Raw genomic sequence first — 27,862 nt, forward strand, 5'->3', positions numbered from 1 at the left:
TACTTTCTCCTCAGTATGCTCGGCACCTCAGGCGGTATCCACTGATGCTCATGTACCCTGTGTACCTTGCCTACACAGCATCCAAGCTGCCTGCCTCATTTGACAGCTGTGAGACTCCCACTGGGAGTGTTTGAGGTCATACCGAGCTGTTCTGGCACTGCACGCTGGTGCTGTTGAAGCGCAGCGCCGTGACTCGTTGACTGACACCCTGAACGTTCACCACGCACTCGTAGCCCCGCTGGCCCGACTGCGGCTGGGGAAGGTTTCGGGCCCTCAGGGTGATGGGTCGGACATCGCCGGCCGGAATGAGAATCTCCCCAGAGTTGAGAAGCTGAGGGCAATCCTGTGAAAACACATACACATAATTAACAAGAAAGAAAAAAAAAAACATATATATATACATTTTTTTCTCTTATTTGCAGTTCCTGCTGGATTAATTTCACTCATGCATAAAACATAGTATGTACATAACCATTATCACTGGATATACATTGAAAAGTCTAACGTATGCTGCTATAGCATCGATGTCCTGTCTCTCTATTTGCAGATGCTTATCAGCTGGTCTGGAATATATAATCCACACTAATTCATATGCAGCTGCTACATAAACATGGATACTAATGTATCACAGGGATTAATGGAACAAATAAACCGCTAATCCAGACATAATTTACATTTGCATTACATGTTACTTTTTCCTCAACAGTGAAGTCTAAGACTACTGGTTACTAAGCCTATAGGGTACAGAGATTTGCAAAACATTTGGATTTCGCAGCATTTTTCAAGCTCGGAAATCATACTGCTTGTAATTTTTTTTTCATCTGTACAGGGCGTCAGTGGGGAAGCCAAAGACCCGCCGATAAAACCCAAATAACACTTTTGTTTGCAGCAGAATAATTAAACTGCCAAAAAACAGTTATCTGAAATGTTCCTACAGAAAAAAATGAAGTTCTAAAGACAAACACAAATATTCATCCTGATTGTGTGAATGATCAGGGATGTTGCCGATCCCAGGAGTTTTCTTTGAGCGCCACCGTTTAGGTTTACTTTCATAGTTTGCATGAGAATAACTCAAAAACTACTAGGCAGGCCATCGGTAAAGTCGTACTGTATTTTTACCTAATGATATATTATGCCTTTAGGAGAAAAAAAAAGAACTATGTTAAAAATTAAGACGCGAGTGGTGTACTGGGAAGCAGCACTTCAGCCAGCTGCAGAGCTTCAGCGCTAATGTACCTCTGAGGCGTTGACTCTTCCCTCCTGGAAAGAACAGCTGCTCGGGTCGTGGGTGCACAGGTTGCGGTATTTACACCAGTGGCAGCGGAAAGTGCTATTTACACAGGACAGACACCTGCAGGAGGAAACGAACATATTACTACATGCTCAGCACGATGTGTGCAACATTTCAATGAAAGATCTCGTGTTTTTTGATGTGCGGCTTTTATGCAGCGTGCAGAACCTTCACAATATCGGCATCGTGCTCTCAGGGGAGAGGAAATAGAAAAAGGGTGACATATAAAAGATTCTAACTTCCTGCTGAATTGATCTTGTCATTGTGTTTTATGGAAAGCTAGTTTTGATGCCGCAGCCTCACTCGTCATTTTTGCAGATGACAATTACCTTGAACAGAAAGTCTTGGCAGAAGTTCCTCTGTTCATGTGTTGCTGCCACTTGCAGCAATAATATTCAATTCTAACAGTAATAAATTAATATGTGGCATAAAGCACATACAGTGTCCTTTTTAGATGTACCACAGTCCCAGATTTCTAAAGAGTAGAAGTCATTTTCAGTACATTTACGCGCATTTTTTACATAACTTGCTCAGCTCTGTATTATGTAGAAAATCTGGAGTGACACGATCACAAAATATTTGATAGAGAAACTTGTGTAACACTTATGGGATTAAAGTCATGTTGAAACAACCTCACTGTGCAGGATTTAATCACAATTTGGCCAGAAAAAAAATGGACGCAGTGGAGATACGATGAGATTGGTGACACACAGCTGTTGATATACCAACAGAGCAATCAGAGAGATTAAAATTGAAAATGTCCTTTTTCCTTTGGGGAGGTCACAGACTTTACTTCATAATAAAGGTATATGCCGTGCAAGAAAAATTGCTGTGTGCCACAACGGTCTGCTCCTCTGAATTTGGCCATTAAATCTGTTGCAACCTCGAAGAAGTGTTAAATCCAGCAGCAGCTCTTTTATACCGCAGTCCATGGCAAGCTACAAATGCCAATACATGTAGTGCAGCATCATTAAATTTTGATATTAATTAGCTGCCTAGGGCCAGTATGGACATTAGTGTGTGAGAGTGTGTGTGTGTGCGCGCATGTATGTGTGTATAAGAATGGAATTTTGGGTGTTATGTATTAATAGAAGTGGACTGGCGGGGGGCAGCAAACACTGGATAATTAATTATGGAGGGTGATGTGATGCTGAGGTGGTGGGGGAGGTGGAGACGAGGTGCAGGGTTAGGAGTGTGTTTGGCTTGAAATATTAATCACAGGGAGTATGCAGGGTCAGCCCACAGCTAATGGAGGCCGTATTGGTGTGCCGGGGATGTGATGAGCTTCCAACTGTTTCTCTCTAATGGCTTAATATGGTTATATTGGGGCATTCGTGTCACAGTCAAAGAGCGTGGTGAATAGATGGCATGTGTATCCACTGTGGGGTAATTTCCAGGGTTGTGTATGAATACTGCATCAATCAAATGCTCCCTTGAAGAATGAAGTGATTGTAAATCCGTGAATCTGGCATTTGTGAGCTCAAGGTTCACTTCAATTCTGAGTGCAGGTTGATGTGAAGACTATCAGTTCAGAGCCCGGTAGCACTGCGGCGTGACTCACTCCTTTCAACTGCGTTTACAAATGTGTCTGAAGTAACTATACCAGCATGACACGACTTGGCCTCTTTGGATCATAGCTGGCCGACTGGCGTTGCTTTGAAAATGTTACTGATTTGCACACTTCCTTCAAAGAGGACAAATGCCTCTAATTGGCATTCATCATAATAAGATCCACCTTTGTTGCAGTGTTTGTAATTGTTATTCACAGAGACTCTTGTCATACTTTACCGTTATGATAAATACAGTTGACATTTGCATAATGGCTCAAAGTCAAAGCAGCTTCCCTGCCCAGTTAGGAAGCTTATATTGGATGACATTTAAATAAAGTGCTCTTCAATTTACATTATTTCTGCTCCCCTCAAGGCACTGGAGCAAAGCTTAAAATATAAAATATCTCCTGTCTAATATCAGACGCAAACACAATTCTCTGACAGGCCCCTTTGGGACAAAGTCAAGTGAAATGGGTGTGTGTGTATGTGAGTGTAATACCTCTCAATTTTGCAGTCCTTGGGGACAGCGAGCCTACAGCCAAGTTATTTCCAGGTGTGAACATGTATTAGAGTCGGAACTGATAATTATACTTCATCACTGATTAGTCTAGCAATTGGCTGCCATGGTGGTGCAGTGGTGTGTGATCCTGCTTCATAGCGAGAAGTTTCAAGGATCAAACCTTCAGCACAGTGGGGTCTTTTTTTGCAAGGCTTCCAGGTTCTCCCCGTGTCTGCGGGTATTTTTGCACCCTCTCATGGCCCAAAGGAACATGTCTTAGATTAAAACACTGAAATTAAACTTTTGTCCCAGTGCCCAGGTCAGATTCACCCTGACACAACACAGTTCATCATATTCCAGAAATGTGTGTGTGTGTCCATCTCTGCGATGGACTCGGTAGATCTCAGGGGGGCACCCTGCCTTCCACCATGTGTGGACTAGGACATCATACAAACCCCCTCCTAACCCAACACAACCAAATTAACTAAAAAAAATTAAAACTGCTTGAGCGCTTTCACTAAGCTTTATACTAGAAACCATCTAAGATTATTTCCACCTAAATCCAAAGCACTAATATAAATTTATTCTAATGGTGAATGCTGCAAAATCTTGCAATCAGGATGAGGCACTCAGGAAACAACCAAATGATTTTCTTGTACAAAACAATCAATACTTATCAAAAGGGCTTTTTTAAGCTCTGCACTTTATGAATAGCTCTTCTCATCAGATTTCTAGCTGTGTCTTCCATCAAACACAGACACAGCTACGATTTAACAAATAAATCTCTCCACGGATTAACAGGTTTCAGCTCCAGTGTAATGGGAGGACACATGCTTAGAAACATTTTCTTGGATGAATGGAAGTTATTGTAATAGAATTCTGAATAATTGAGTCTACCCATGTGTGTCAGAAAATCTGTCGTGGGCTTTATTCTAAAGCTGTGAGCAGTAAGCCTATAAACTGCCAGTTTAAGCAAAGTTGAAATAAACAAGCCATGGCAAATGCATCATGTTGACTCAAATGAAACCTGACAGGTAAATTGAACTCAGAGGTTATCTAACAGCCCCATCTTAAGTGGAGGTTGTGAGCATCAGTACATCATTGCCCTAAATTAAGTTGTGCTCTCCCATCTATTGAACAAATCAAAGGCAGGGGGGAGAAGGGAGGAGGTGTGGCGGCGGCGGCGGCGGCGGCTGGACTCACATCTGATGCGTGCTGCAGTTGTAAAACTTCACCTCTGTGCTGGCGACCATTTGACCCGTCTCCTTTGAATTGAGACGGAGTTCCACTCCAGCCCAGTCTGAAAGAGGCACGGACAGCGAGAGAGCACATTAAGTTTAAAAAAAAAAAAAAAAAAACAATGGATAGGGAGTGGAAATATAAATAAGAGAAAAGGGGATAGAGAAGTGAGAAAAGCACTGAGCAAGGCAGAGAGGGAAAAAAGATGAGTGGAAGAACCAAAACAATGAATAAGCAGAAGAGGTCAGAATGAGAAGAAAATGCTAATACTTTTATCACATTCCTGTAAGGAGCCACCTGGTGTCTGCCTTCCTGGAAGGGCATATTGCTGCTGTTGTGAGAAAACCTTCAGTCAGAAACTTCAATTGAGGGATTACTGTGTGTGCTCGGAGAAAATTCAACCGCTCCCTGGCACTCGCCAAACTCTTTGGATAAACAAAAACATGCATGCTGGTCAATCTGAAAAAGAAAGCTGTTTTCCTCACAGTGTGGAGTATTGATATTTTAGGCTTTTCAGCTGACACTGGCATCAACCTCAGTTTGTAAATTTTGGGCTTCATCTCTCTACTTTACTCTCTTTGTGGTTGTTTTATAAATGTCACATCTGAGCTCACCTTGCCCCTCTGGTATCTGAGGAACCTCCTTCCCAGCAGGGGACAGGCACATAACTCTGTTCCCATTGACGTGACCCTCCACTTCAGCTTGCTGACCAAACGAACAAGTGATTCCAGCCGAAAGATCTGGAACATTATTCACCTCGAGCAGAAGCTGGGGGAAAGAAACAACAACAACAAAGATGAGAGATTTAATACTCTGATACAAGCACAGCGGAGGAGTCTGGTGTTTGTCAGTAATTTACAGCACAATAACTAAAGGAATAGATTGGGATTGTTTGAGGGCAGTAGTGGCACAGTTGGTGGACCTGAAAAAAATTGCTCGTGACAAATTATTTTTCTGTTTATTGACCCATCCAATAATAAGACCGCTGTCCTTGGTGTACACAGCAACTCGCCTTATTCTCTCCTAATAAATACCAAATGTTACACTCTATGAAACACAGCAATTGGCACATTTTGTGTGATTGAGGTATCGATGCAGTTGAAACCGCTGCTTGTGACATTCCAGATTTATTTCCATTAGTATTGCTGGTGTGTTTTCTGTGTGTAACACAGCCAGCCATTTCCTAATTTCAACTTCAAATTGAACATATAAAGAGAAGAGTAATGTTGATCCTCCCCTGGAATTATTAGGGACAACGCTAATAAGCATACTTCTCCCCAAAAAATTTCAATTTTTTGCTTTGAAATAATGTTCTTTAGGGTCCTCTGTACTTTGGCTACCGTGCAAAGACAGCTGAATTAAGCTCTTGGAGAATGTAATCAACCTTTTGGCAGATGCACCGTAGAGGAAGACAGAGTCGCACATTGCTACAAAAACAACTCCTACCTATTTTCTTTGCTGTCACATTTGTCTCCCATCCCACAATGCATGTTTTTAAACCCAAATAAATACAGTGGCTGCCCCGAGGGGAGATTCACCCTTCAGTCTTACTTCAACTCGCACAGAAACTAATCTTCTCTCCCAGGCGTATACTTACTGTACATGTGGTTGTACAAGGCTACTCCCAGCGATTGCTCATAAACACTGGTATTGTGAGTGGAGTGACAGTGTGGTGATTGGCAGAGTGATAAGCAGACTCACGGGGACGCTGTGTGCTGATACAGCGATGCTGTCTGGGTGAGCAATAACCTTCACACAACGGTCAATGTCAGTCGCGAAACGAAAGGTCTCCTCCGCTCGCTGACAGCGATCCCTCCTCGAGCACCTGCGGAGCAACACGGGCTCATTAAAAAAAATACACGATTTTTACAGTATTGGAGCAGCAAGGTTAAGGATAGGTTTCAGAAAAGTTACGGCTGGTAGATCAGGTCCAGCTCTCCCGCCCAGACTGAGGAGAAACCTTGATGAGCTCCGTGAATTGATGTACTTGAACCACCTTCAAGGTGTTATTAGTTGACGTGAATGACCTAAATAACTGCGCAGCCAACTGTTGGGGGGCGGGGTGCGCCCACTCATCCCCCCCACAGACTGAATCATAATCTTTTGTTTGTTTTCCTTTGACATTTCATGTCGCATGAAACCACTTTCTGAAAAAACTTCACTAAATATATTAGCAAAGACATGAGCATGGAGTCATTACTGTCACCTTTAGCTGTAGGCCACTTTTATTTTTAATGATAATTGGAAAATGTGGGCATACTAGTGGAAACATAACACTATAGTTGGGAAAATAAATAAATAAATCAGCATGTTGGAAATATAATTGTAGGCATGCTGACAGAAGATTAACTTGAGGCACAGCAGTATGAGTAAATTCACACAGAGCTGCTGAAATTACTGCTGACTATCCTGTCATCAGAAGAAACATACAGTCACCCATGACTGCCTCTTCAGGCAAGTTATTTGTGATGTATGTAGTATAAACTGTAAATATTAGCATCAACATAACATCAAGGGGTAAATGAATGTTTTTAACTTGACGGGTATCAAGGTATCGTACCGATATCAACAGTTTTGTCCGTGTATACTTACTCGAAGTTATGATGTACCTCGAAACACAAAACAATAGAAATTAACTTGTTAATTCACATGCTGTGGACTTGCACTACTGAACTCAGTGTATTTTGGTGGCACACCGTCGGCTTTGCACAGCAAGAGGAGACTTTGCTTAATACTCTCTCAGAAGCTGCAGAGAGGGTGGCACCTCCTGAGAGCGCTCAAAGAGCGCCGAGGCCTCTGCTGTAATTACAGCACAATATAAAGGTGGATGGAAAACGCAGTGACAGCTGTTGCCTGTTTGTTTCCTTGAAACGGAGCGAAGCCACAGGAGGATGGACAGTCACCTTTTGACCGCTCATCAGTTGAAGTGGCACCGGAAAAAAAAAGAAAAAGACGGAAAAAGACACCTTTCATCTCTGACTGTCTTTCATTACCTTTTATTTTTGCCTCTTTTATTCAGCATGTTTTGTCTGATGGAACCATTTGTTCCCCCTCTCCTCCAGGCTTTTTACATGCTTTGGTGCTTTGGTGCATGGTGCCAGGGGTGGGAAAGTGAGATCCTGAAAGCGTTCTTCATGACACTGCGCGACTCATTCAGAGATTTGAAAAGGGACCCCGATCTGGACTTAATGGAGGAAAAAATAAAGGAGCCTCATTTTGCAGTGTGGGGGATCATGATTCACTTTGGTTTACTTGATGGGAACAGCAGCCTATCTACTCTCCGATAAGTGTGAGGCATTAATTCAAATAAACAGCATAATGGGACTTGCAGACACAGTCAGCACACAGGAAAAAAAGGAGAAAAAAAACAACTCTTTAATGAGGTAATTTAGATTTTCAAAAGGAGTTTTTTTCCTTCTCACTTTGCTGCCAATTTGATTTTAACAAAGTGAGAGAGCAATTTAAATAGTGCTGATCAAGATCAAGATATTGCGAGCTGAAATGCAGACGTCATACGATGAGACGGGAGTAAATCCCTGGCTGAGGTCAGCTTCAAACACAGCGGCTGGTTCAAAAACACAGGGTTTTAATCCCCTGAATCCCCTTTGCTCCATATCGAGGTATTATGCAAGCTAACCTGGGGTCAGATAATTAAGATGGAAGAGATAAGCTTGCTCCGTCAGGTCCAAAATGTTCCCGGGGTATGTAGAGGTGCAGCTGGCACACCTGCTGTGATTGCAAAGCTAATCCCTCCATCCTCCATTAACACCAGTCGTCCTCTTGCCCAACAGACAATAAAATCTGGTGGGCATGCAGTTTCTGCTGTCCTAAATAACACTATTTAGGAGGGATCACACTGTCCGGCGGCCACTTCGTAGTCCTCTGTTTTTTTCCAGCCAGCTGTTGATAATGGTGAACCCCGGGGTGCGCAAAGAGTCGGTTATATTAAACTGCACAAATCACGTGACTTTGTGTGCGTGCTCTTTATTCCTAGCTTGGCTTTTTGCAAACTGTTTAGTAAACAGTAATGTTGTGGTTTTAATCTGGCTTTGATATGTGTCTGTAAGCACTGGGAGGAGATAAAGAGACCAGACTCACATATTGTACAGGACACACCAGCCACAGTGGGGGTCACCGGAGCTCAGACACTCGGCACATGTGCTGTACTGCTCGCAGGCCTCCACGGGGACCTGCGCCACCTAGAGCAAAGGAATGACACAAAGAGTCAAACAAGATAATACTGCTTACATAATGTCAGAAAACAAACGGAAGGCTTTTAAAGAGCAGTCAGATATTGCGTGTTTCACTTCAACCGCAGACAGAAACTAATACAACATCTGGACATGGCAAATACTTTAAAGTGCTCGATATCATCTGCTTTTATTCAAGTTTTCATAAACATTTTTCTCCCCAAACTACTGATTCTCTCTGTCCCATATGCCCTTCCTCACACCTGCATGTTCTCCCTCTCCACATCCATGAACCCGCTCGCTGGCCGTCCTCTTCTCCTCGTGCCTGGCAGTTCCGTTCATTCAGAACATCCTCTCCATAGCGATGAGCTCTCCAATGCACTTGAACAAACCACCTCAACCCTGTCTCTTTTACTCTAGCACCAAACATGAGCTGACCTTGTAATCTCCTCATTCTTAATCTTGTCAGCTCTGCCACTTCCAGTTCACCCTCCTGTCTTTTGGTCAACGCCACCCTTTTTGTCACAGATCGCTCCTGACGTTTATCTCCGTCCAGGCCACCCTCATCCTCCTCGTCTTCACTTTTCTTTAGGTATGGATGGAAAGTTTCAGGCCTTTACTGTTGTCAGCCTTCCCTCACGCACGACTTCTGACAGCCACCCCTGACTTTCTCACACATCACCACTTTCTCTCTTGGCATTGTATCATGTATGCTTAATCCAAATCCACAACAACACAGTGCAGCTCCCTCTGGCCTTCTCTGTATTTCTCCAGCAGCAGCCTCAAACCAAAAATTACATCTGACGTGATTTTAACTGGCACGAAACCAAAAGTGCAGCTCACTGATCTGGTCTTAACCTAGCTTCCTACAACTTCATGCTGCGACTGATCAACTTCCTCTGTGGTTTTTGCAACGTGAAGCTAGAAAGCAAGTCTCCAGTGGGCAATTTCCATTTATATTGAAGGGAATCATGTCACCACACTGCTTTCAATTCTAAGTCTTAATTTGTGGCGTTTGCATGTTCTCCACGTGAATGGGTAAACTTTTCTCCAACGATCCAAAAATATACATGACAAAACGTTAGTTGGCTGAGCCTGTGAACCCTAACTTGGATAACGTGAGATCAGAACATAGATGGATGAATTTATGTCTTTAAATTTCAAACAGCCAGAACTGTGATAATAAGCTATCTTATGCTCTGTCTCTCAAAAAATCCACAACAACCAACGTTAGGTTTAAAATCTTCAAATTGAATTCTGTCTGCAATACAATTATGTCAGAGACAATAACTTGGTCTCATTTGAAATTGGATGGATAAAACTTGCTTTTCATATGCATTGAGAAAACACTGTTGGGCAATAATCGCTTTAACCTGTCATCTCTTCCCCTTAGCAAGGGCTCATGCAGAATGTGAGTCAGAAATGGCACAGTGCTTCTGCAGAGTAGTGGATAAATGGAATTTATTTGTTAATCAAAAACTAGCAATATCAAATTAAAACCTCTGGATATATGTTGTATTTCTCGTTGGTGCTGTGGGCTGCTTCATCATCAGCTTTACTTTGATCAGTCTGATTTTAAAAAAGATCATTCAATTAGGTTCTTATGGACATTTTCTTCATGAGGAGAAGGACTCGATATGAGGGTGTATAAAAGGTTTATCAATACTGAATAATTTAGCAGATACTTTGATCGACAGCAACTTATATTTGAGAGTTGTTAGGGTCAGTACTGCATCTCAGGAGACGTGGTGCTGTAACACAACACACATAAGCGAACAAGTATGAAAAAAAACTTTTGCCATTTATTAAGTTATTTTTATTCTAATGAGTAATGTATTAAATGTCACGTATATAAAATCAAAACTTAAGTTTTTTTCTCACTCTGTTCACCACAGATGTGACTTACATGTAAATTTAAATACTGTGCGAACAAGTTTCAAACTCTTGTGACAAGTTAAAAATGGCTGTCATGGAGAGAAGAAATAAGATCAATGAAGGCATGAAGCTCAGACACTGTGATGAAATAATGAGCACTTCTGATGGAGATGAAGGGAAGTCCATTTCGTCACTTTTCTATTATGAATTTTATATATGTGGAAGCTTCATCACAGCTCAGAGTGCAGGATATCCCACAGGAAAAAACCTTGACACAAAACTCCAACATGAAGTGTTGTGGTTGTGGTCAAATGAGAAACTGTCTGACTTCTTTTCTCTCAGACGTCAGAAAACAGATGAAATGACACCACAACAACTGCAAAAGCACTTTTGCAGCAACATCCTTGTTCGACTCTTCTTGATGATATTGCACTCGACTAAAATGTCATTTCTGGACATGTGAAGTTATTTTCCAACACGGGCATGAAGACACTTCAGCAGATTGACAAACCCACAGTCCTCCTCCTGCTGCCACTCCAATGCAAGAATGTCTGGCAAAGCAAAAGTTCAACATTAGCTGCTGCGAGAGTCACAGCCCAGAATACTAAACCAGTTAGAGCCACGGCCGAGTCCAGCTATTTTATACTTGGTTATTATTCTGGGTCTGGACATATGATGCAAGCAATTTCCTGATGTAAGCAATCACAAATGAAGAGTGGATTATGGATTAGAGTGTCTCCGGTGCTCTTGATAGCATAAGTGGGTGCTCTCTCAGGTCTGTGTTGGCAAAATGGATTATCTGCTGCTCCAAAAGAAATAACTTTCTCTCTTTTTCCAGCAGTTTAGAGACCATTCCATTAACAAAATGATATTGAAGCAGGGAGGGGCTGTGGGCTCTTAGTCCATATCTGACGCAGCAGGAATAATCCATGAATTGTTGTAGACCGGAGCTCATCTAAACTAACAAAGTTGGTCTGAGGCCGTTAGGCAGCTTGACCTTTACAAGGAGGGAGCTATGGATCTTCCACTTTCTGCAACCTCGAGGAGAATCAAATGTGAAGCTCGCACTGTGCATCGGGGTTGATTTGTTTCGCGGAGCTGACCTGAGCGGGAGCTTAGTGAGCTGAATCCAAATAAGATCAAAAGGCATGTCTTTTGGTTTTATGTGCACTTTGTGTTAAAATGCACGCGGATTAGCATGAGTCGTCCTCTTTCTGGGTTATTCATGTTTATTTTTGATTTTTTGCTCGGCTCACACATGTACACTGTAAATTACTGCATACTTTAAAGAAAGAAACTTTGCCCATTATTGGAGAGCAGTTGAGAAACAGTCAAAGGGCATAACTATACAGCTTGCATCAATGCCTGCTGGCTGAAATCACACCAGTGCTGCTATGCAACATGCATCCTAATCACCACACCACCAGAGAGCCAGGCTTTTATCTTAGTTTGGAAGATTAAAAAAAAACTAAAAACACTAAACATGGAAAACTATGGTCTCAAATATCTGGATCAATGAAATTCTGCCTTGAGAAACTTGTTGAAACAACCGAAAAAATACTCAATTTGATTCAGTATCACATTGACGTAAAACATCTGCACGGCTGTTCCATAAATCAGCTGAGGTCCTCTGGCAAATTCTAAGAAAACAAATCAAAGTTTTCTTTTTTTCATGTAACAGTTCCATTTATATTGTGACCTTTAATGAACACAGCTCAGGAGAATGAGACAAATCCTTCAGCATGTCTGGAGGTAATTTAGCATTGAGAGCTGGCTGAAGGGAGGGCGAGATGTTGACATTTTTAAACAACAAAGATTACAGTTAAATACCTGGAAATGCAACGTTTTCTCTGCTGGATCTCATTAACGAAGGAGAATGCCAGTAGACACAGTGATTTAAGCACCTGTTGTGCTCCTCTGAATTACTGTCTTGAGATCAGCATTTTCTGATGTTGCATTAGAAGACTTAGAAGAGTGTAAGTAATTCAGTTTTTTAGGAAAATGTCTTAAAGAGATGCTGAGCTTTGTTTTCTGAGGTATTTCACCGGTGAAGTGATCCTGAAATTGTGATATTTACAAAAGGCTTTCAAATAACAGTAGCATACATAAGAGTATTTTTGTCTTCCTCTGGTTGTGGTTGACTGAATTGAGGTTTGATTCGGTTTTTGTTCAATGCACTGCAGTCGTCTCATGAATCATTCATGACCAGACGGAGTATTTAGTAATTCTCATCAAGCTTTTGTTTGCCTTCTTTTCGCAGAGATCATTTCTGCTGGATAAAGTGATCATTTCAAGCAAATAAAGAAAACCAACAACAACAAAAAAAAAAATCCTCAGGTTCCCCTGAAGGCACCGTCTCAGTCTGACTGCCTCTTTAATGCTTTTCCAGCATCACATCACTACAGGGCCGGTTAATGATCCACATCCACCATTCCAGCTTCGGGAATTACAAATCCTTTATCTTTTCACAACATCTGGGATGTCCCTACACTAATGCGCCACCTTATCATCTTACCAGTGTGTTATCACTCTTAACACTTTCATCCGGATTTAGTGGAACTTTACGAATGCTGTCAGATGAGCATACAGGCTTTTAGACCTCTGCACTGCTGTCAGCCTATATCCGCAGTCTGCTTGGGGAAATCCACATGCAACAAACCACTGCTTGCATCACATGATAGCTGGCTATTTCAGGTCATATCCAGCATTTTCTGCTTTTTCTCATCCTTTTTTCAGAACTCAGTTAGGTAGATATGTTAGGATAATAGGTTTTGTTGGAAACCAGGTTTTTTTTGCACACGGTATAAAAATCTCCGTCTGAAAATGAACTGCCTCAAAACACATTATTGTTACTTTTTATGGTGAAAGCACTTTTTAAGCTTTATTTGTAAGAGTGTTACATAAATAAAGTTAATGCTATCATCATGAGATACAACTGAGACAAATGCCATACCCGTAAAAAATATTTCAGGAGGCTAAATCACAGATAGTCAGGCTTGTGTAAACATAATAATTCTCACTAATACCTGTTTTATGAAGCAGAATTTATTAGCTTGTCATGACTGACAGAATGAGAAGAATAAGCATTTAGTAAAGCTCCACTTCAAATGACAATAACAACTAGTAAACTTGCTTCACAGAGCTCTCACAAATTTCCCACTTTCTAAGCATTCACAGAGACGTTCCATTGAATTTTTACTGCTTCCCAGTTACTTGTAAATGCAATGTTTTGAGGATAAAGATCTCCTATATCACTTGAAGTACATGACGACAAAAGAAAAGGTGTTGCTATATTTTTAGATTGTCGACATGTGTACATTTCCATTCAGTGTAGATACAGAACATGTGAACGATGTGACGAACAATTACCTTCATCTCATAGATCTTTTTGGCCTGATGTACTCCTTCATGTATTTCTTTTGTCATCAGTGAAAGTCCTGTCACCTCTATTTGCAAGTTTAATAGGTCTGTGAAGGACGAAAATGGCCAAAATAGTAGTTTGTGCCAAGATAATCACATTGTGACAAAGAGACTCGTACTCCCTTCGGGAAGCAGGTGGCCCAGAAAGCAAAAGGAATTATCAACCAATCTGACCATGTTTTGTCCACTGAATTCACTGCAGTGCCCTCAGGCTGGCATTATAATGTCCCTCTGAGGAGAACAAACTGCTGCCACTAAGTAAGTCTGTCTTTCCCTCTGTTGTCGGCATTAGAATCCATCTCAGCTATCTATCTTTCTATCCGTCTGTTTATCTTATGTAAATGTATTGTTCCGCGTTATTGATTCAGGTATGTGTTCGCTTGAGTCAGAACTACGTCCTCACAGAGACCGAGTAAGCTATGAACAGATTGTTATTCCTGGAATCGATGTTGTCTGGACTGAAAGAAGTCAATTTTAGGATTGCAATTTCAATTCAGTGGACTTTATCTATTCCAACGTCGAGATAAAATTGTCATCTTAAAACTGATAGATAGGCAGATTTCTCATTTGATACATTTTCAATAACTTTCTAATTGCTTTTCTCAGAATACATTCAGCGCAGCAGTCATTCCCAACAATATATGTAACTCCCGGCACTGTGTCTTCATTTATTTTGATATAACATTAATTTGTTAATATAAAATGAATAATAGGGCACAGATTGATGCCTCGGCAGGATTTTGCACGCACATGGCCTTTCTGTGTGACTGTGTTTAGATGCGACGGACTGGCAGTCTGTTCAGAGTGTCCCCTGCCCAGACCCTGAAGGTCCCAGGTGACTTCACTTTCACCAGATATTTATTTACTAAAGTTTCCATTTTGATGTGAAATTTGCCCTCAGTCCTGTGTTTGACTTCATGCCTGGGCTTTTTTCATGGAAGTCGCATTTTTGTCTCGTGGTTGCATGTGTTTGTTTTTCTGGTATTCTGGTTTTGTTCCGCAGTCTAAACATGCTGTTTGGTGACATTAAACCGATGTGAGTTTTTGCCATTCGGTGTGAGCCTGTGGTGAACCAGCGACCTCCCTCTGCTAAGTGTCACTTGAGATACAGGTTGAAGCCCCCCGACCGGGTAAAGCTGGTTCGGAGGGTGTTTATGTCCCTGTTGAACAGTAAATATATGATTTTGCAGCATTCATGAATTAACTAAATTCAGATTTTCGTCCAATGCTGAACCTACATCCTCCGAAATATAGTCATTTTGAATGGGATGAAAATATTGCCAAGTATTAAGTTATTTTATCTATAAACACTAGACTAGCTTCTACAAAAATATGTCACTATTGATAAATACTGTAATTTCCACATTCTGATTCTCCAAGTTTTATAGTCGTGGTATAAATGCAACTTTGACAAAACCAACTGGAAATTGATAGAATTATTTCTTAAACTTCCACAATTCAATCTCTTAGATTTACAAAGGTGTAATTTTGCTGTTTTGTTGAAAGTGTTGTTGTTTAAAAGGCATCTGAAGGTGAATGTTTTTTTTTATTATTACATTGAAGAGATCAGTAAGGCTACGTCAGATAAAACAGCCCGGAAACCGGTGTTTGACGGTACGCTCCCATACAAATGGAGGAGGAAACGCAGACAGACAGCCAGGCAGTGTGAGGGGAAACAAAGACGGGGATGGGTGGGATTTCAAACAACGCTTTTACATTTTACAGAGTGGCACTTTGAGAGATTGCCCTGGAAAAACCCTGCAGCAGTCCCCCTCTTCTCTTAGATTTAAAGCCTTAGCCATCACTTCACAGACTGAGGAGTGACATTCAGTGAGGTTGTTGTGTGTTTGGATTCAGAGCATTTCTATTCTTAGAAATGATCAAACTAAAGGCACACACTGAGAAAAAAGATTAACTGCTGTGAAGATTTTTTTTTTTTCCCCCTCATATCAATAATGGTTCCCAAATGGTGTTTTGGTGAGGACATACACACACAGAAACACACAGATTTACACACATACACACAGACTCGGTCTTTTTTTCCTCCTCGGTCTTCATCATCATGCTAACCCTGCATGTTTCACTCGGCGGGAGACAGAGGGGCTCATTGTTATTCCACATGGGTCGGCTGATCTCAGCCAAATCTGTCTGCGCTTCTCTCCTCATTCCACATCATTCCTGTATTGTTTGACTCCCAGGAATCTGAAAATCTCTCATCTCTGGGATCTACTGGAAATGTGGGAAATCTGTGAGCAAAGCCCTCTCCCCGGGGGATTCCTCACCCAGGCTGCAGGGAGACTCTGAAGGGAAAGCTGAGTAAAGATAGTGAAGGAGACAGAAAGAGGATGGCTTTACTCTGCCCCAAGTTCCACAAGAGCTACAAAGTCAAAGCTGTTCTAATATTGAGAGAAAATGCCCAGCAAAGCTGGGTTTGGTCTTTGCTCAGTTATTATGCATCACCGAAAGCGTAGTATAGAAAGTAGCTGGCTATCTCCTTGAAGGAAGCATGTGTCTCTCCTTGAAAGACCAGAGCTCATCAATAAGTGATGTCCTGTCTCTTTCAGTCTATCACACAGTAGGAAGAGCTGCCTTGATTTGTTTAAAAGACAGTACCCTACACAATGCTCTTTCTACTCTCCTTTGCTTCCTCAGTTGATATCTTTTGTTGTCTTCAACTTGATTCTGTAAAGGAATTTCAGACCTTTTTTTTTTTTTTATTATTTTTTTTTATTTATTTCATTTTCCAAATCTTTATAAAGGAGTTGGAGCCGTTCTGAAATAAATGACACAACTGTGATTGTGCCAGTGCCCTTTTGCCTCTGTGTCCTGTGACTCTAGCTCAATACATTCCAGCAGTCAGAAGACAACTGAGAACAGTGATAGGGCCTTTTTTTTTTTCTTTTTTTTGGCCGCACTGAAACCTAATCCCATTTCACAGTGGCATGCCGCCGAGCCAAAATAATCACTTGATGGGAGTTGAAAGTGATTACCACTGTTCACTCTTATCTCCAATGAGTGCAGAGAATATCGTCCAACAACAACAACAACTGCTCGCCTCTGTGATGCCGGGCCAAGTGCAGAGCAGACGAGGGGGGATACAGCCACACAGAAAAAAAAAAAAAAAGCCGCCGATGGGTTTCTATGGGACGTGTGTGCGCGCGGGTGTGTGCTGCGTACAAAAGAAGCATGCACTGTAAGTCGATTCGCATGGATAAGTAATTAGAACAGTGGTCCATCCCCTTTACACACAGCCTACATATTTAACAATCCCTTCTGTAGATATACAGTTTGTGAATGTTAGAAAATTGTCACATTGGATTTTTTTGGGATAACTCATTATCATCTGGGACGTTTCCAAATTAATACCATTCATTTAATATTTATAATGAAATAATGTTTTTTAATAAAAATGACTCCAAGCTAATTCCCAAATTGCATGTGCTTATTCTAATGATAACAGTATGCTGGTATCTCTGCAAATTAAAGCCTTAATCCAAGCATCCAAACAGATCCCTGAGAACAAAGATTTACTCAGTACAAATCTGTCTCTACTGACCCCAATGATATGGCCATTTTGTACATTTTGATGTCAAGAAAACTAGAATTTTTCCCCCCTACACATGGAGTATTTTGCTCAAGGCTACGACAGCATGCTGAGCGCTCAGCGTCATTGGCGCTTGAACCTGCAGGCTTCCATCTGAAAGAAAGACTCATCATTTGCTATGCTGCCGATGCCGCTCCGGGTTTCTCCCGACAGCAGCGCCGAAATCAGGGCGTTTCCTCACCTGATTGTCAGACATGACATAGAGAGCGTTCCTGTCCAGGGAGAAGGCCATGTCCCGCAGGATGGGACTGCTATCCTTCATCACAGTCACTGTCTCGTACAGCACTCCTCCCTCCAGAGGACCATCCACCCTGATCTGCAAAGACACGGACAAACACAGAATTGCAGAGACGTTGAATGTCACTGTTCAGGGCACAGCGAGCGGCGACTGTACATCTGTAGAGTGACATCTGTCCTCTACTGTAAATCATTTCGTATTCTCCATCCACATCGTTTTTACAAGAATAAAAAATAAAAAGAAGATAGAAAATCAGCACTGCTGTTAGGTTCATGAACCTCCTTTTTATCTTGTTTTTTTTAAAATGGATTTTGAACCTTCATGAAAATTCCTCCCGGAGGACTGCAGTCAAGCATTACATTTTTCATTATTTCAGTCCTCTGTAAAGCAAAACTTGTCTTCAGACCCACAAAAGAGGCTGAAAATGTCAGAGCCATTCACAATCACACTTGTTTGATGAAGGATAATCAGGTCTAAAGAAAAACTAAAAAAGTGCTCATCTTATGAAGGGCAGAACTGATCATTTTATGAATGAACACATTATTTTAGATGTAAATCACAAACGCTAAATTACTTTTCCATCACCAGTGCTGCCTCTTGATACTCTCATTTGAACAGGTGACGGCTTGTTAGGAGTTAAGTGAACTTGCAGATATGTCTTGGAGGATGTTTACGGTCTTATCCAAGTACTGTGCAGTTTATGGCACAATAGGTCAAATCTTGACCTTCAGCATGGAATCCCAGCCACGGCTTATCATATCTTACATCTCATCATACCTTAATTTATCTTGCAAGAAACCTGCCTCACTTTGGGATTCAACACACTGCTCGACAAAGCTCATATGTGCGGTGTTTATATGGATGTGGATCTGTCTTGGCAAACAAATGAGCACATTTTTGCCCGTCTTCCTCTCAGTTTAGTCACAGTTTGGTTTTTACTCTACAGTTTCTTGCTGAATTCCCCTCATGTGACCCAAAGCTGAAAAAATAAACAAGAGTGTGGGCAATTGCAGAGAAGGTAACATGAGGCTGCTTTTGCAGCAGTCTGTGCGCAAGTTCTCTGGAAGTGTTTTCATCATTGTGCCTCTGAGAAACGGTACTTTTTGTGGCGAGTGATAAGACTGAGAAAAGGAGAGCGGAGACAGAAAAGATAGCTCAGCCGATAGCCTAACAGCTCACGCTGTAGTCCGATTGGCCTGCAGCGCTAACCCACGTTCACCCCTGAGGTTACAGGCAGTGACGCAGCTGAGTTTTGAAACGTGTTCGGCAAGCTCAGCCTTAATTTGACTTTGGAGTGACTTTCAAGCTGAAATCTTTTGGGGCTCATTAAATGCAGGCATTGAGAACAGATGCCCACCAGTGAATTGGTTTCGACTCTCCTCTGCCTGAAAGTAATAGTGCTGTTTCAGTAATGCAGACAAATAAACATGTCTTCATTTAAAAGATGTGACTGATTTATGTGGAAAATCTTGTAAGACAGCCTTGTAATTTTGCAATGTTCACTTTAAAATGCATTTATATATAATATATATCCATCAATTCATCTATCTTCGATGCCAAATGTGCAACAACAGGAGCCAATTCCATCTAAAAAAAAATAAACAAAAAACATATCCACTGCCTGTAATGCAGTCCATATTTCTTATTTCACAAAAACATCTTTGTTTGCACTTACAAAACCCATCTGTTATTGTTGTTGGAGCTGTGAAGTGACTTGCATCATACAGGGAGGATGATGTGACATATGAAAGTCAAGAGATGTGAAGCAAAAGAGCAAAGCCTGAACCAAAAAAAAAAAAACATGATATGTCAAAAGAAATATCCTCATTAGGCACGCAAATCCCAGGTTGAAGCCCTATTTAAATTCAGAGGAGATCGGATCATTAACTGTGTGATGCAATTACAGTAAAGCTGAATTAATTTCTCAGTCAAATAATTAAAATGCAAGATGATGAAGATTTGGAGCAGGGAATTATGAAAGTGTTTTGAAACATCTGCAGTGAGATTATGCCCATCTTCTCCACACGTGGACCAAAGCGCCCTTACCAACCAAATCAAATTTGACTGCAGAAGATTTGAATGTACGCCAGGTCTCGCTCGCTCGTGCACGTGGAGACAGAGCCTCGGCAGTCTCTCAATGGGGACAGTCAATCAATACACACTGATTACATGATTGGATCCCCTGGGCACCAAAACTTCATCAATCAATCATGCCTCCACCTTTCAGGCAGCTGTGCCTCCCCGACTGTCAGCTCTGCCATCCAGGAATAAAGAAAAGAGAGAGGGACTACGTGGCGAAGTCAGTGTCGCTTTACGTGGGTGGGAAGTAATGTATGGGGGGGAGGTTGGGGTGAGGCAACGCTCTGGCGTCATCCTTCTCATGCAATAACACCAAAGTAACAAGGACAATGGTGACATGGGTTGGTCTTTTGATCCCCGATCACAAGGGGCCGCTGTCTGTCTCACCTGTCAGATTGTTATTATCTTGACACAATCTCATCCTTTAGTTATTTCAAAGACAGATTCATCTCAGAACTAAGCTGCTTTCACTTTCATTGTCTGTTTTCCTTCTCCTGCCTTGTCTGCTCCTAACCCTCCTACTCCTAGTTCCTCATCCTATTCCTTCCCTCCTGAACCATAATCCCACACAATAATGGAGCCAGTTTATGTTATTTTTCCCACACTTTTTCTTTTTCTTTCACAAATAGAAAACAGGATGTAAGCATTTCTGTTATGACACCATGCTTTAAAAGAGCCTTCAGAGGACTGATACGGAGCTGTGTGTGTGATTTGAGTCTGGTTTGACTTGCTTTCCACAAAGGGCATGGGATACCGGGCTGAGCTCAGACACATGCTGACCCATCGTGACCGATGTGTGGTGTTTGATTTCAGCGGGTTTAAAAGTGGTTTTATCATTTAAAGCAGGGCTGACCAGGCAGGAGCCCTCTGGGAGTACAACAGGTCCTCAATCTCTTCTTAAGCCCTACAGCTTCATAATGAGAATAAGGCGGCTTTAATTGGTTTTATAATGAGCCTGCTTGTTGAAGTGACACACAAAGTTACGGACACACACATACATGCTAAATGCCGCACGTACACACACAAGCATGCCGGCAAACACACATCATACTGAGCATTTAGTAATGTAGTAATGTTAAACTTAGCAAGTTGATTACTACACAGTTTTGAACAGTTGCTTAGCAGAAAGATTTGGTAGAATATAATTTCAAAAGCTTTAAAAAATAAAATAAAATAAACTATATTACCTTTACATTGTATCACTCACACTGCTAACCATTCATTTTACTGAGCTGGCATGAGGGACGTGCTCCCAAGGTGTGCTACTTTCCTCATATCTGAATACGTTGACGCTGCCTTCCCCGATACTTTCATGAGATAGCTAATTTTAGTCTGAATGCATCGCTGCTTATGCTCCTTCTCTCTCAAGGGACAGACATTCTGAGTTGGTATTTTTATAGTGCACACAGATTTTTATTCACGTTGAATCTTTTCGGGTTGTACTTACATTTCTGTTGTATTCAGTCAAACAGTGATTCTCAGCCTTTTTTTCCCCCCCTTGATGTTCTGTAACCTTAAATATTACAGTGAAGCCAAATACTGAGAGACATGCACACTCTCATGAATATAGAAAAGCAGGAACTCTCAGAATGAAAGCATTGATCATGTCCTGCTCTATATTCTAGAAGTTGCCGTATTATGGTTTTCTCTAACATTTGTGCAAATCTAATTTTGACAACCTCAGGGCAGACGAAACCTTGTGCTCCCCTGTGATCTCTGGCACCCTCATACATGGGGCCCAGACCCTCTGTAGTGGAACATATGGTCAATCCAGGACACGTGAGATGACGTGAATATAGCATTAAATTACCAGGACAATGGATCAAGGTCCAAATTTATTTGTATCACAACTACAAACGGTCTTGCTCCATGTTTTGATGAGTCCGAGGGTTCAAGGGCTGATGGAATCAATAATCCCCCTGGGGGCAATTGAAAGAAAGGTCCCTTTGTTGTGTGTGGTATCTCTGTGTGTCATTGTTCTGCAACGCTCCATGCAAGTCCAGCTGCCTTCATGATACAGTCAGATACACAACGATCTTTCTTACGAGTCTGTCTCCAAAGGGGAAGCCTGTTTCCCAAAAACCTCTGTGAACCTGCTTTCATGAATCTTCCTGTGTGGCCCATGCCATGCAACAAAGGAACTGTACTTAATACCACATGTTTATGACCTTGGTGTGCCTTTTATTTCATTTTCTTTTTCGCAGCTTCTCACAGCTGACAGGGATATATATTTTTAAACCATGAATAATATGTAAGCTACTAACAGCAATATCCTTCCTGTCGCTGAAATTCCCTCACAGAACCAGTTATGGTTGGAAACAAAACATCTCAGTTCGGTCTCCACAAACAGATATGCAACCTGAGCCCATGGGCTCCTAAAGAAAACAGCGTCTCTTTCCTCGTGCATCTTAAATACCAGGCTCCACTCTTATCCTGCGAGAGCCAAAGAAAACAGAAACTGACTCCTAAGATGTCACTTGGCCCTAGCCTGGTTGGCTCCGTTGTAAATCTGCCAGACCATGTATAGCAAAAGACTCACCCGAACGCCTCTCCCATGAGTATTTGCACATGGGATTGGTTTCAAACGATCACTTGGCAGCAGGAGTATACAAGTAAATGTACCTTAAACCCCGTTTTTGCTGTTTTGGTGGGAAACCTTGTTGGGGTTGAAGATGATTGCTGTGTTTATGTGGAAATGGATTTTCAAACTTGAGAAAGACCGGAGCAATAAAGGTCCAGTCAGTCTGTGCCCAATTTAACCTAAACATATGGATGATGACCCAGGAGGCAAGGAGCAGTCTGTTCAACCAATCATTCTCAATCTGCTACCCTGACAAGGTTTCATCTGTCCCCCAAGACCCGTCTGTCTCTCATACTTTGAACTAAACATGCCAAGCTTGGTGTGTTTGTTTATAACACAGTGTTAATCATCCTTTTTTTCTGGGAATCTTCGATTGGTTACTCTCATTGCAAACATGTTAATGTCACCCAATTTTCACAACCACACAAAAATATTTCCACACATTGGTAAAAAGGAAGACAGAATGAATATAGCTTCAGAGCCAGATCTAATATAGATGTGTTCAAGCTGTAATGAGAGGGATCTTTGGCAGAGAATTCATATTGGATGCTCCCAGGCTTGACTCGGTGTTGTGACAGGGGGGCATGTAGTGACATAAGGGCCAGACAACTGTCCACCTTTAAGGTTGAGTGGCCGTGCATATGGCCCGATTGCGGTTGACAGCCCAGGAGAGTGCGCATTGATTAGCCCATATATCCATCCTGGCTGTGTGAATGCTAAAGAGCCCGAGCTCATTACAAAAGCTGGGCTGCAGCAGCTAATGAAAACAATGAGCATCACAGAGGTGCACATGTGTATTACAGGACACGGCTAATCATTCAGCCATTATGTTAAATGCAGCCACAAAGAGAAACATATTGATCACAGCCGATGGATACATTGGATGTTGGTAAATTCTCACCTACAGGTGATTACCAACTGGGTCGGAAGAGAGATCACGTCATGTTAGCTTGTGTTTGTGCGTTTTCGTGGATATAGTAAAGTCTTCCCGCTGCAGCAGCCAAATTCTCAGTTTTCCTCAACCTTCAGCTGCATGGCAAACATCCAGGTCTTCATACCACAACTTGTGCAACTCAACCACAGTCTCCTCTCTGTCTATGCACGTTCACGTCTTTTCTCTCTCCTTGAGGACATGGTTTCCTGCTCTGCGTTTCCTGTCCTCCTCCACATGGCCCTCATCCCTCCAATCGTTCCCATTGTTTGTCCGTTTCCCATGGCCCACCAACAAAAGCAGTGGGAGGGGGACAGTGGAACAATTCATTGGCAACCGTATGGTCTTCATTTTCCTGACCGCACTACAGTCATCGTCTTTTCCATTTGTGTGACCAAAAAGAGGAAAGATGAGACGAAGAAGGAAGAGGGGACAAAGCAAGTTACAGTGGAAAAAAAAAAAAAAGAGAGAGAGATGGTGCTACCCAATGAAATTCGGGAAGTCGGGAAAGAGCAGCAAGATAGACACCTTTCTATATTATCACAAAATTGCTTCTCTTAATACCATTTACGATTTCAGCGATGCCAAGACGTTGACTGGCAAGCCGCTTTGAAGACTTTAACCTCAGGTCCTGCGTCCTTCATGCAGTTATGAAAATCCTTTGAGTTTAGCCTCAAGCACACCTTTTCTGCCTGTGTCCTCCCCTCAACAGAACCCCTGTTCTAATGATTTCAATCACCAAATCTTCTTTTTCTGCCCCCCTCCTTCCCTTCACAAGCTGTGACTTTGAGAACTTCAAGTCATTTAGCCATGCACTTAAGAATTTCCCCACTCGGTCACCTCTCTCAATGAGTCATAATGAGTCTGCTATTTGCACATGAGTGATTGACTAAGGTTTTATTTGCCCCAAGCTTAACATTTTCAACCATTTTTAGAGAAATACTTCTACTGATAATGCGCCGGTCAATTTTAATTTCATCTAATGGTTTACCCCCTTTAATTACCATTTCAATCAGAGATTTCCATTGTTCCTGGATTTTCTTCAGTTGACTAAATAAAGGCATCACATTCGTTCACAGGAGTAACCGTGAGGCCGCTGCGGGGATTAGATCTATGGTGCTTTGTCATCCCTGGCAGTCTTGTGGCTCACATTTAAGAGTTAATCATGAAATGTTACTGCAACCTCTCTGCAGCATCCGTGACGTCAGTGAGCCCCTCAAATGTCGTTACGCACAAAAAATTACAAGAAACGAGGAACAGCTTGGTACTGAGCTGCACAATCTTTTTAATGTACCCGCTAAGTCAGTGGAGCATCCAATTCCACTCTGTATGCTGTGGCGGTCCGTCTGAGCATTACTGTGCTCTGCAGAAACATTTCCTTAAAAAATCAATTCCACTCAACACCTGTTGTGTGTTTGAAGCTGCCACAGGGTAAGCAAGGGTATAATGTCACTCTACAGCACGCTTGCTGCTTGCTTACTTTCCAGGCTACAGAACCAAAGGCAAGGCGGCTTTATTTGTATTGCACATTTCAGCAACAATGGAATTTCTTTCCAGAAAAAGAAATACAGTGGAATCAAAAGAGGATTTCGTGTATCTGCTCACTTTTTACCCTTTTTATGGTTGATTGTGTGCTCACCAATCAACACACAGTTTTGTAAAATGTATGGACTTCATTAAAACCATATGGTTTTTTGTGCAAAAGATCCTGTACACATAATCACAGCATTTGTTAAATTATTTCAGCAAAGCTGACAAAGGTACTGCGGATGGACTCCGAGAACTTCAAATGCTGTAAGCTTCCTGCTCTATTTAATAGGCTTATGACACTGTACTTGCTGTATTTATTATTAAGTTGTATCTTTCGAACAGGTTTTTCCTACCCTATTTACAACAGACAAAATTAGCCCCAGTGCTGCATATTGCAAAGGTGGAGGATAAAACCAATATGGCTGATGCAGCCTGGTCACATGCGCTACATCTATGTGCTGTTAGGATTCTGCTGTCTATAGGTGAAATCCAGCGCTAAATTATAGATCAAAACCTACACTGCAGGTATCAACCACTGGACTGTCATTAAGTCAGTGCATTAAGTATGAATGCAGTTTATTGCTGAGCGTTGCATCTTTGTTGCTCACTTGGTGCCTTCTGCCAAGATGTAGAAAATATAATTTGGTTTGCTGATACAAGGAATTCTGCTGAATTTAGTTTGGGGCTTTGTTCTCACCCACTATTTTTAAGAAGTTTTTTACGACTGAGACTAAAAAAGCATTCTTCATTCTTCAAACTCAAATCTATCCACACAATGACTGTATACAGTTCAATTTTCTTCCACCTCAGTACAAAAATAGGTCTAGAAAAGTTCCATTTATACAGTGAATGCCTCAGAAGGTACCTTTACCACAGACGTTGCATCACGATCGCTTTTCAGTCTTTCAACTTGCTTTAGACTAAACAGTTAAATACAACAACGGGGAAGAGACATGACAAAAACATCTTGTTCTCTCACTCCATCTTGACATTTCTGTATGAGATTTTTATATGTTTTCACACATTTCACTCACTTTCGTGTATGAGATGTTGCCTTTCTGGGAGTTGTGAGGGGCTCTTTCACTGTTCATTTAAGCAGACATGAAATAGATGTGTGTAGACCACAGAAAGTACATGGTGTGTTTTTCCCACTCTGCCAGCGGGGTTTTGAGTTCAGGGACAATGTTTGTGAAGCTCAGTGACACTTTTTTTTTTCTCCCCAAGCATCACATGAGCAGAGCCGCATCACTGAACTCCATTGTGCATCACGGTTGCAATAAATTGTTTAAACCTTGATGTGACAGCACCCACTGAAATGCTAATCTGTCTTCGCCGGGTCCTCTCAGCACTTTGCTAACGAGTGGTAACCATGCCGTTGAAAGTTGCATGTATCTACACCTCCTGCCTTGAGACTGGAATACATTTTAATAAGGATGGGTAAGATAATGACTTTTACCCAGATTCACCTCATTAGCGCATGTCGCGTACAGTGTAAAAGCCCCTTTTGTATTCAGTTCAGAGTCACCCTCAGGGTCGTATTACTCAGCTAAATCCAGGCACCTAAGGCAACAAAGCTGTGGCAGATGATGACAGAAATGTCCTGTTATATGTGGAAGAGGAGTAGCCTAATCGAGAGGAATTGATGGGCGGATCCATACGCTGCGCGGAGCCGGATAGTGACACTGTTGGTTATCCCTCTGACCTTTCCCCTTGTTCCACCCTTTTTGCGGCAGGGTTGACCTTTGCAGTGGCCCTGCTGCTGGAGCGATCTGCTGATGGCGTTTATTGTCATGCCCCATTTCCAGCGAGCCTGTCCATTTAGGGGTGATGGAACAGGATTGGAGAGGTGACCCTCTGCTCCTCAGAGGCTCCTGGGAGTCTGAAATCAGGGCTGCATGTTCGGTCAGTGTAATGACAAAGTCTGGCCTTTCGACACTCTATGCACTTACCAGCAGTAATGACGGATTCCTCTCTCTCTACTCGCCCAAACTTACTGCTCACTTTCTGAACAAACCCAAAACATAGTTTTTGGTCAGTCTTCCTCTCCCCTCCTCATTCCACATCTGTCTTTCTTTCTTTCAGTCACTTAATATCGCTGTCTCTCATCCTCTGTATCTGTCGTTTCTCTGTTTCCCTCGGCCATTCTTCTTTCTTTGTCTCACGCAGCCTGTCGTTTTTCTTCTTTCTCTTTCTCTCTCTCTTTTTCTCTTTCACTGTCAGGCTATCTTGTCTTTTTTCCCCCCCGATGGCTCATCAAATGAAAGAGCTGCAGCGATGCTATCTGTGCCCAGAGTCTGGCCCCGTGTGTGTGTGTGTGTGTGTGTGTTCTGTGTGTGTGTGTTGTGCGTCAGACAGATTGCTCCTCATAAGACTGAGACCCGCAGGCTAATGTCACAACAGTCCTCTCACACATTTCCTCAATCAGCTGCATGCTGTACGACTGCAGTGCGCGGAGCCCGCGGTGCTTCCCAGTCAATTCATTTCAGTCAAAGCTCGAGCCTTATGAGAACTTGATTATAATAAATCTTTACAGTGCACACTTGAAATGAAACATGATGGATGCTGAGCTGAATCAACTTCATGAAAGGGGTCAGACAATGTCTGTGGCTGTAAAAACATCTTATTGTGATAAAAGAGATAAATCACTAGAAAGGGTTTGGGCTGTTTTTAACTCTCATACAGTTGGCTGTGTTTAGTTTAGCAGCATGATTAGTGAACATTTTGTTTGTTCGCGCGCCTCAAATTAAAGGAGCAGTTCAGTGAGTTCCAAGCTTGCTCTGAGGGGGTTTTGTGCTTTGGATATCCTCAGCTCTCTCCAACAGTATTTTTATGTTT

At 42.0% G+C, this 27,862-nt stretch overlaps 1 protein-coding gene across 3 annotated transcripts in view; it reads right to left on the minus strand.

The window, feature by feature from the left end:
- LOC115389176 (plexin-A2-like) overlaps positions 1–27,862 on the minus strand; it is an 80,636-nt gene that overhangs the window by 31,386 nt on the left and 21,388 nt on the right. For all 3 annotated transcript variants that reach the window (XM_030092631.1, XM_030092632.1, XM_030092633.1), the window contains 7 exons: positions 17,850–17,984; positions 8,678–8,778; positions 6,281–6,404; positions 5,194–5,347; positions 4,544–4,640; positions 1,237–1,351; positions 143–343 (listed from right to left, as the gene is read on the minus strand). In XM_030092631.1, the coding sequence (XP_029948491.1) occupies positions 143–343; positions 1,237–1,351; positions 4,544–4,640; positions 5,194–5,347; positions 6,281–6,404; positions 8,678–8,778; positions 17,850–17,984 (927 nt within the window). The remainder of the gene's footprint in view (positions 1–142; positions 344–1,236; positions 1,352–4,543; positions 4,641–5,193; positions 5,348–6,280; positions 6,405–8,677; positions 8,779–17,849; positions 17,985–27,862) is intronic.

The sequence above is a fragment of the Salarias fasciatus genome, chromosome 5 (assembly GCF_902148845.1).
Source record: "Salarias fasciatus chromosome 5, fSalaFa1.1, whole genome shotgun sequence".
NCBI classification, from domain to species: domain Eukaryota; kingdom Metazoa; phylum Chordata; class Actinopteri; order Blenniiformes; family Blenniidae; genus Salarias; species Salarias fasciatus.